The sequence below is a fragment of the Hordeum vulgare genome, chromosome 6H, assembly GCF_904849725.1.
Source record: "Hordeum vulgare subsp. vulgare chromosome 6H, MorexV3_pseudomolecules_assembly, whole genome shotgun sequence".
Lineage (NCBI taxonomy): Eukaryota > Viridiplantae > Streptophyta > Magnoliopsida > Poales > Poaceae > Hordeum > Hordeum vulgare.
In genome coordinates this window covers 19,697,936-19,708,767 of record NC_058523.1, presented here as the reverse complement: position 1 = coordinate 19,708,767, position 10,832 = coordinate 19,697,936, and the positions used below count along the sequence as shown (strand labels likewise).

At 47.2% G+C, this 10,832-nt stretch overlaps 1 protein-coding gene across 1 annotated transcript; it reads left to right on the top strand.

Moving 5' to 3' along the window:
* Window positions 1–6,926: 6,926 nt before the first annotated feature.
* LOC123402278 (protein BTR1-like) lies at window positions 6,927–10,505 on the top strand. The gene is made up of 7 exons (XM_045096179.1): window positions 6,927–6,999; window positions 7,288–7,529; window positions 7,643–7,737; window positions 8,459–8,631; window positions 8,931–9,007; window positions 9,671–9,952; window positions 10,059–10,505. Exons 1-6 carry the CDS (start codon window positions 6,927–6,929, stop codon window positions 9,824–9,826), a joined length of 816 nt encoding a protein of 271 aa, XP_044952114.1. The 3' UTR covers window positions 9,827–9,952; window positions 10,059–10,505.
* Window positions 10,506–10,832: the final 327 nt, after the last annotated feature.

Sequence of the window (10,832 nt, the reverse complement as noted above, 5' to 3'; positions counted from 1 at the left end):
AAGTCCAGTTTGAATCATTGCAGTTCAAGAAACTTCTCGAATCCTACCGCTTTTACCGCTGGTTTAACTATTATCCATTTGAAGCTGTCTATACTGCAGTAAACCAAGTTATTTGATATTCTTGTATTGTTATATATTGTTGAGTTATGTGGTTTATTCTATGGATGTCAATTGAGATTTGTTTTATTTGTTGCAAGCCTATTGACATACTTACGGATTTCATTATTGACATACTGAGTTGTTTACTCGAATTATAGCAGTGTGTTTATATCTGGTTAGTGCCTATTTAACTGTTTGTTGGAATCTCATTGGTTCTTTGACTTCCTATTCTTGTAGACGCGGGCATAATGTGATTTGTTGGGATACGCAGGGTGTCGTGATGTATTGACTGAGCAGGTAACTATCTATTAGTAGCAGCAGAATGAAATACTTTTCCTTTCCTGTCCTTTGGGGGTATTTTCTATTTTTGTTTTTGCTGCTTGCTGCATTGCATTGAGTTTTTTTTCTGTGTTTATTGGTCTGTCTAGTGTCAAATTTGATGATGATTTAATTGTTGTTATATCAATGCAAAAGTTTGAGAACTAGCAACGCCCCAACATTTGGCTTTAAACTTCTTATATTAATGGGCTTACAATTTCTTTCACATTATTGCTCTTCAGGATTGCAATGATACCCAACGATCACTTGAGTTATTATTGTATAATTATGTTAACCTTAAGCAGTTTGGTTAAATATTTTCTCAGCATATCTCTATTTGTGAGTTTAATTCAGATAACATCCAATATAGTTTGTCTGATCCAAACTACAATTTTCCTTTTGTTTTGTTGGTTTAGCATTCGGCCATTCCCTGCATACTGGCACTCTGTTCAAATGTTAGTTTCGTTTTCGTTGAAAACGGTACCGGGGCAGGGCCATGTTCTTCTGAAAAAACGATGGTCGTTGGTGTGGGTTGCAGTCTATTTTCTTCGATTTTGATCATTGTGGATGTTTAACATTTTTTGAATTTAACGCATGATAAGATTGACAAGATCAGATATTGTCAAAAACATGAAAATATGCTAACAATAGGAACCAAAGGTGTGCCCCTAAAACTTAGTTGATCTGCTATTGCTGTTTTTCTATATAATGTTGGTTTTGTCCAATAATGCTGAGTTGATTCAGTTTTGAGCTTTTAGCGCAATTTTCATAATCTTGAAGCTAATGTTTACTGTTCGAATCAAACAAAAAATGTGAGATAAGTTTGAATGTTTTTTCCATGAATGAATGGATATTTCAAATCAGTCTTGCTGATGGCATTGGTTGCTCTGCAGGTATCAAGAGTTACATTTCCGTTGTCTGGGATGCAGAAATGGACTATTGCCGTCGGTTCTTCCATTCTGTATGCCATGCATGGAGCCTTTGATGTGAACTTGTAGGAATTAACCTTCTGTATATCAGGCCCTGGTAAATGTGATGTGAACTTGTAGCAATTAACATGTCCTGGCCAACGGTAACTTGGGACTAATCTTCTCAGCTGTGAACTGCCGTCTGTTGTTTGATCTCCGTAGGCAATATTCGAACTGGCAGGAAGAGAAATGAACTTCCTTGAGCATTGGCCCTGTCGCTGAATCTTGCAGTTCATTTGCTTGCATTCCACGTACTATTTTGTGTGTGCACATATATTTTTCAGCATTGTTTGCTCATGTCCCACAATCTCTGCTTATGCCAATGACGTTTCATTCTTTCTGCGTTTTTTTAGAAAAGGAGGCTAGGCCCCGGCCTTTGCATCGATTGATGCATATAGCCTTTCTGCGTGTTTGAATGTGTACTCTAGTCCCACATCATCTCTGAATTTGGGTTAACTTCTTAAGAAATGAAACGTACAGATGATGTATATATATACCCCTGTGATTCAGTGTGCTGGGGATGTTGTGTTGGGGAGAGGATTTGTGGCTCTCGGGTGCCACGCACCCATTTATGAATATAGCACTAAAAGAAATATTAGGAAATTTATTTATTTTTTCTTCTGAAATTTGGGATATGAAACCTGGGGCCGTTGTACACCCATGTTATGTCTCGTGCGGAATGGGTGTTCAGTTTTGGGATATGAGTGTTGTTTTTGTGATGTTGTGCCTCATGAAAAACGGCTTCTATTTTCTGCCGAAGGAGGTATAAATAAATGAATAAGATAATGTATGATCCCTTGCTCGAGGCTTGTATAGCATGAATTTAAATTTATTCACATTGTTAGTGACCAGATAGCTCTAAAACATATGTCTTTGAATAAGAAACCAGAATTATCGGCTTTTCTAATCCATGAACCCGTCATATGTCCATGATAATAAAGAACATTTCAAATGATTTGAACCACTTGTCTCTTAGCCTGTACTGAGACCAGATGGCAAAAATACTTGAGCATATGCTAGCAGTAGAAGTTGGAAGTGTGGCTGCTACTGCACTACAAATGACCTACTGCGATGCTCTGTTTCTACCTTTTTTTTCTCTTTTCCCAATAATGCTGAGATGATCGAACCTTGGTGTTTTTGGTACAATTTCAATTTTTTATTTTTTTAAATGCGAGATTTATATAACTTTTAACTTTTTTTTCAATAATGAATAGCACAGATTGGATTGACTAACGATATTGATTGTTCGCAGGTACCTAGATTCGTACTATTCTGGTTGCTGAGATGCAGGAATTGGCTTCGTCGCTGTGGGTTCTTCCATTTTGTATGCTTCATACGGAGATAAACCCTCTACATTGCATGCATTGTTCAACTAGCCAGCACGTGGGCTTCTAGAATTAATCGTTCAATTCGCTAACTTCCATCAGTTATCTAATTTCTGGACACAGTTAGCCAACTGGCATGATGAAGAAACAATGACTTGCTTCGTATAATCAGTACCTATTGTGCGTTTGCTTTATGCTTTCCAAGCAAGCGGGTCGAAGGTCGAAACAATCTTGCCTGCCTGCCTGATCTTTGTGTACATGTTGTTCATCTTCTCACGGTTTCCGTTTGATTATGTTCCAAACTCTTCAAAGAGCTTAACTTCTCAAAATATGCTCTTTTGAGGAGTTAATCCCGCTCTAGCAGTCCCTAGAAAATTTCCCACTCTAGCCAAACTCTCATTTGTTGTCGGTTCTCAAATTTGAGCAGCTGAAATGAAGCCTCAAAACAAAGTACCTTTTCATCTCCTGCTTAGCCGCCTTCACGCTAGAGTTGCCTCCCCCCCCCCCCCCCCCCGCAACGCCACCCATGCTCGCCTGTCGACACCTTGTAGCCCCATCGACCTCCCGCCCCTCCTTTGATTGAGTCGCCTCTGTATTTGAAAGTGTAGCATATAGCTCGTGGAAGACATAGGGCCACCGTGGAGCTTCATTTTATCGAAAACTGATTTGTTGGAGGAGCATGATGGCATAGAGCACCCGCGCTCGAGCTAGATGGCACCGGAATTACGGCCACACCAGCGGCTTTTCGGACCCTGGAGTTGGTCGTGGCTGGCTTGCTCGGCGAAGGGTGAGCACAACTTCGAGGGTAATCGAGGTCCCCGATGCCTGTAGACCATCCCCTCGGCCCAGTCGTCCACCCATGACCTTTAGTCGCCGCAACGCCGCCCGTCGCGGCTCTCACATCCTCTACCCACAAGTGTTTAATGAATTGCCTTGATACAATTTTTCACTTTTATCTTTGTTTTCTTTCCTTTTTTCATTCAAATTCATCTTTCAATATTGCAATTGGTGGATGAAGATGTTAAGGTAAATGTTATTCAATGACTCTTTGTCCGAAGAGGATGATGATGATTTTGAGACAACCATTGTCGTGATTGTTTTTTTTTTTTGCATGAAAACTTAGTCATCATGCCATACCAGAAATAACAAAAGTTACATCCATGTTCATAGACCACTCAGCGACTATTACAAGTGCTTGTTATGATAGACAGTCAAGAAGTCGTCGTGCTAAGGCCCCCACAACACTAGCACACCAGAACAACAATCATCATCAATGAAAAGAAGTATAGATCCAAAGGATCCGATCTGTAGACACAATCCTCAAGGCGATTTGAAGGTTCTCACAAGTTGTGATCAAAATCTACAAAACAGATGCTTGAGGCAGCCAATGATAAAGCCAAGAGGCTCATGGGTCCGAGTGAGGAATGAGGATGGGTGGGAATGCTTGGATCAATTGATCCCATGCATTGTACATGGAAGAAATGTCTTGGGGATGAAAATGTCAGCACAAAAGGCATTGCAAAGATCCAGCAATCATCCTACAGGCAGTTGCATCGGAATATCTTTGGATTTAGAATTCGTTCTTTGTAATATTTGGCTCTCATAATGTCCTTAATGCCCTTCTGAGATCACCGTTATTCATAAAGGCTTGTTGCGAGAGATGCTCCATCTTGCAACTTTGTTGTCAATGGTTGTGAGCACTCGATGAGGTATTACGTGCCAATTTCATCTATCCTCAGTGAGATACATTTTTAATGGCTTGTTGCGAGAGATGATCCACCTTGCAACTTTGTTGCCAATGGTTGTGAGCACTCGATGAGGTATTACCTGCCAATTTCATCTATCCTCAGTGAGCTACATTTTTAACGACTTGTTGCTAGAGAAGCTCCACCTTGCAACTTTGCTGCCAATGGTTGTGAGCACTCGATGAGGTATTACCCGACAATTTCATCTATCCTTAGTGACCTACATTTTTTTAAGACATTCCAACGTTTTTTTTAGGAATCACCGAGGGGTGAGAACTCCCACCTGAATATATTGCTCAAAAGCGGCCAAGCCAAGAGTTACCTCTTAGGCTTGGCTGATCCAGTTTATGAGGAAAACCGGATCAAAAACCTAAACAAGCTGACCCGTTTATGAGTAAAACCGGGCCAAAAACCGTACAAATAGCAAGAGATCCACTCTCAAGGCAACAAGAGATCCGACTTTGCAGCACATGAAGAGTCGGCAAGAAATCATGTTGGCAGAGCTTTTTGTGTGCTTCAAAAGCACTTTTGCGATTGTTTATTGTCCTATTGACTATTGGAAGCCCAATGTGTCATGAAAGAACATAAGATGTTTCATCATCTCGCGTGATATGATCATCATAGATGAGAGAGGAATGCCAGAAAACTTCCGGTATACCCGTGATAGGAATCCTATCGAGTCGGAACACAATGCAAACGGGATCTAGAGGTTTCCCGCAACACGTCGAAAATATCGAGGACCGGCAAGTTCACTTCCCAGCTCCAAGACGAGCACTTGTGGACGCTTCATAGCACTCGATACCCATGTTTTTTTATTTGGCTTTTATTACTTCATTTGGACACTTCTGTGAGTTTGAATACAAATATTTAATTTTATAAACTTTGAATTTGTAAAATCGTTGAATTATTAAGTTTTTGCAGGGAGTCAAGTTTTAGGGATTTTATTACTAGTACTACCTCTGTCCAAGTGTATAGGATATGCGCGTAGTTCTAGGTTGTTAATTTAAATAGCTAAATATATATTATATGCGATAAAAATTACATATTCAGAAACTACATCCCCGCATGAATCTAATGATATATTATTTATTACATGTAATACATATTTAAGTAGTTCAATTAACGACCTAGAACTACGCGCATGCCCTATACACCCGGACGGAGGGAGTAGGTCGTTTGTTTTTAGGCCCTGTTTGATTCCAAATAAGTCACCAACTTATAAGTTAAAAAGTGCAAAAAGTGACTTATTTTGCCAAACAGGTTCAACTTATAAGTCACCCCAACTTATAAGTCATAAGTTGCTCCACCCCAACTTAAAACTTATAAGTCACCTACTTTTGAATGGGTCCCACCACTTTTTCCCACCGTCCCGTCTGCCCCGTCCCAGCAGCGCCCTGCCCGCCGGCCGCCGCGCCCCGCCCGCCGGCCGCCACGCCGCGCCCTGCCCCGCCCCAGCCGGCTGCAGCACCGCCCCGCCGGCCGTCGCGCCCCGCCCGCAGGCAACAGCGCCTCGCCCCACCCGCCGCCCGCCGCGCCGCGCCCTGCCCCGCCCCAGCCGGCTACAGCACCGCCCCGCCGGCCGTCGCACCCGCCCCGCCGGCCGTCGCGCCCCGCCCCGCCCGCCGGCCGCAGCGCCTCGCCCCGCCCGCCGCCCGCCGCGCCGCGCCCTGCCCTGCCCCAGCCGGCTGCAGCACCGCCCCGCCGGCCGTCGCGCCCGCCCCGCCGGCCGTCGCGCCCCGCCCCGCCCGCCGGCCGCAGCGCCTCGCCCCGCCCGCCGCCCGCCGCGCCGCGCCCTGCCCGCCGGCCGCAGCGCCTCGCCCCGCCCGCCGCCCGCCGCACCGCGCCCTGCCCCGCCCCGCCCGCCGGCCGCAGCGCCGCGCCCTGCCCCGCCCCAGCCGGCTGCAGCACCGCCCCGCCGCCCGTCGCGCCCCGCCCCGCCCGCCGGCCGCAGCGCCTCGCCCCGCCCGCCGGCCGCAGCACCTCGCCCCGCCCCGCCCGCCAGCCGCCGCGCCGCGCCCCGTCCCGTCCCGCCGGCTGCAGCACCGCCTCTCCTCGTTCAAGAAGGACGCCGTCGTCTGGCTCGGCTCGACGCCTGCATGCTCCGCTACTCCGGCGAGCCGTTCTTCCGCGAGGTCGACGACGACCACAGCGCCGTCGTGCCGGGCGGCATCCAGAGCGCGGCGAGGTCTGTCCAGTGACGAGGTCGCCGGTGTGGTCAGGTGACTTATAAGTCAGATGACAACCAAACAAGGGTGACTTATAAGTCACTGGTTTTAAGTCACCTGACTTATAAGTCACCTGACTTATTGGAACCAAACAGGGTTGCATTTAAGTCGTGGAGTTAAGGTTTTAAGCAAGTGTTTGATGAGTTAGTAGTATTAAATTTTGGAAATTCGGTCAATAATGCCCTCTTTTTTCCTACACACACGAAAACAGAACGGCGCTGCCTTTTTCCTTGCGCTCCCCTCGGCATGGGCTCCTCCTCGCCGCCGCCGAGCTCCACCGCCTCCCACGACGGCGACGACGACGACGACCGCCGCCAAGGTACCGCCCGCGCCCACCCCTCTCCCCCCTCCCTCCCATCTTCTCCGGCAAGAACAAGCCCCCCCCCCCCCCCCCCCCCCTTCTCTCCTCTGGCCGACGACCCCCTTCTCTCCTCTGGCCGACGACCCCCTTCTCTCCTCTGGCCGACGACAGGAGCAGGAGCAGCAGCAGCCGCGCGCGCGCGCAACCCGCCGCCGATCTCGCATTCCTCTGCTCCGTGCTCGAGGCGAGGGTTTTCGCGAGGGTTTGAATTCAAATCAGTTTCACTCCCGTCTGTCCATGCCGCAGATGCCATGTGGGAGAGGCCGACGCACGCGAGGATCCTCGTGTCGGACGCCGACGCGGGCTGCATCATCGGCAAGGCCGGCTCCGCCGTCCACGCCATGGAGGCCCGCTCCGGGGCCCACATCAAGATCTCCGCCAGGGGCCGCCCCCTCCCCGGCACGGACCGCAGGGTCGTCTTCGTCTCCGGCCCCTTCCCCGCCGTCATGGACGCCGCAGACCTCGTCCTCCAGAGGCTCTTCTACCTGGTATGCTAAAGCCGTCGACAAAAACATCCAGATTCAGCCTTCCTTCGGTTCAGAGCAGTTTCATCTTCTCCTGTTGATTGATGGATCGATCCTCTGCTCTGCTATGATTGCAGGGCGACCAGGTGATTGACGCTGAGGCTACCGTGGTGCTCGTGGTGCCCGACGCCTGCTGCGGCGCGCTCATCGGCAAAGGAGGGGAGGTCATCAAGTATGATTACTTACTTACATTGCCTAACTGTTCTCATGCCCAATATCGCTGTGCTTGAAATGAACCATATGGTTATATGCTCTCCACTCCACACATGGCCCAAGGGAGAATGCAATGCAAGTGACCCCCTTTCCTCTCTATCTACCCGCACACATGTTTGGTTTACGGCAGCGCAATTGCATGTTTGGCAAGCCTTTCTCTGGCGCCCTTGCTGAAATGTGATGATGAGTTTCATTCATTCAGCGGGATAATTCATAACAGTTTGCAGCACATTACTTGTTCAATCATCTCTGCATCTACCTAGTGCATCTGATTGGCCGCTGTGGAACTGCATATTTCGGGCCCTTGTTTGGAATCGTCACGAAAACATACGCCTGCTGGCATTGCTGAAATGCAATGCAGTTGACCCTTTTATCTGTATCTGTTCCAACAATGCTGCTGCTGTTGTTGTTAAATTATTGTATTTAACCCATGTTTGTGTATGTCATCGCACATGAACAAAGGCGTGCTGTGCATTCCAGCTTCAGCTCTGCTTCTTCAGTTCCACTATTTGGGAGCATATGCAGTTTTAGCTTCCATTTACTATTCGGAATATTAGCTTGCGTTTACTTTTTGGGGGCCTGCCCTCCACTAGCACCCGTCATCATATTTCTTCTTCTTTAGTTCTACTTTTCAGATATTACAAGTCTGATATTTGTTTCCCTCTTTGTTCATCATCCAGGTCCTTAGCTGAGGAGTCAAATACTGGAATCACGGTCTCACCCTACGACATCTGCTACGGTTTCCATGATAGACTGGTTACGATCACTGGACATTTGGACAATCAGTTGCAGGCTATATTTCTTATATTGTCTGAGTTGCTTGACGATGTCCGCTACTCATCCTCCACCGCAAGTATGTCTGCATCACTTCCATTTAGTACTGTTTTTCTGTTTTTTGTCGTTTTATCCATTGCCTTCTACCCAATTTGTTGCATCTTGTCTGCCTTGAGGCAATTTGTTGCATCACAAGCTCACAGCCTTGCAGTAAGATCAAACCTGAGATATACGTCGCTTCCTAATCGTTTCTATTATATTTACGTACCGACGTGATCAATTAGCATTACAATTTGCTGGCACTATGGTGCCACCTACTAGCTCGTATCGCATCACCTTTTGCAGTAACTAGGCTAATCGCATTTCTCAAATACACAGGCTTTAGTTTTCCAAGTTCAAGTATTCGGCGTGGCGGTGATGGGCAAGATGAACATGTTGAAAGATGCCACAGCAGTGTAAGACATTGTTGCTGAATTGAAGTACACCTGTACATGTTGTGATCCGATCTCGTCTTAACCTGGATTGGAATTTTTCTCTTCATGCATAGTTCGTCTGTTTAATGAAGCTTCTCTTCTCGGTACATGTTTTGTTTACAATAACAGGTGTTTAATATTTAAATAGAAAACGAGGGGATTTTAGCAGAGTGTGAGAAAAGAAAGAAGGATCTGTTCTCTATTTCTCTTATTCTGCCGTAATGCTTGTTGCAGAGGTAATGAATGTCAAATTGGAAAAAAAAGCACCATTTCTATGCAGAGAATTAAAGTTCTTATATAGTCATGTAAAATATGGTAGGTTCACTCTGACTGTCTCTAGCGTATTTTATGCTTCAGAAAATATAAAGCATGTGTTGGCTGATATTATATTTGCAGAGAAGAAATATGGGAGATTTTACTTTTATCTAAGGACCAAAAAACATCCTAATCCAAGAAGCATATTGTTAAAATGAAACTGTGGGTTTGATCCCTTTTTGCTTCTTATTAGCATCATTATCCGGGGACCACAAAACATTTCGTTATTTTTCCATATATAGTGGATGCAAACTATATGCTGTTCATCCCAGTTTAGGAAATAGGCCTCTGCCGCGAAGCCTGAACCATCTTCTCCTTGAATTCCTCCAGCCTGACACACCCGTGAGATCGCCTGACTACGACAGCGATGTGCAAGGGACCCTCACCATGGGTGTCTCGGAAGAGTACGTGGGCGCCGTCATCGGCTGTGGCGGAAGGATCATAAATGAGATCGAACGGGTACGTACATATCTCCCGCACCACTGAAGCGCAACCACAAGCAGTTAAACAACAGGGCAATGGTTTGGACTAATGGTTCGTCGTCGGAATGCAGGTTACGGGTGTGCAGATCAAAATCCTGAAGAGGGAGCTCATATCTGGGACGAACGAGAGGTAGGTACTACAGCCGGTTTCAGTTGGTGTTTGCGTGTTCTTTAGTCGCAAAATCAATCGAGAGGCCTGCCCGTATGTCATTTAACCTGCAGTGTGTGTGGTGCAGGGAGGTGGTGATCACCGGGAAACGGGAGGCGGTCGATGCGGCGGAGGAGATGATCGTGCAGCGGGTCTTGGCTGCCGCCAAAAGTCGCCGCCGGCTGGAGGGTGGCGATGGTGGTGACAGGCGGCCTGTGCAGGAAGTGGAGCAGCAGCAGCAGTACGTAGGGGTGATACAAGAAACCAGAGCATAGCACTGAATCAGTGGTAGTGGTGGTGGTGGTGGAGCGGGAGATGTCCCAAGCTTTTTTAGTCCTTGCATACGTTGCTGGAGCAGTTAATTAGCAAGAATTGCTTACTTGGGAGGGGAAGTCATGGTGCACTCACTGATGGCCTCACGGATGATTGTGTTTCGGTGAGAGGATGGATGATTCCTCTGGGTTTGATTCATCCAACCCATGAGGAGATGAGTTTTGAAATGGAAGTCTGAAACAAAGTTGTTTCTATTTGCACACAAACTTGGATGATCTGATCTGGTCATATCAGGCTTGCACTGTGCTCCCGTCCTCGCTTCCCTCTCGGTTTCTCCCCACTTCCGTAGAGCTCTGGCCCCGCCACCGCCATCCTCATGTCCTTGTCTATGCACGCCATACCACCGTGTTGTCACCGGACTCCATTTGGGGCAACGACGATAAATACCACCACCAATGCATTGTGCCCCCGACCCTCCCCGCATTCCCCTCCCGGCCTTATCATCGGCATATTGTAGGGATCATGGGTTTATGCAAGGGTTTTGCCTTCCTAATCCATCCCATCTCTTGCTCGCGTTTTTGCCGCCATG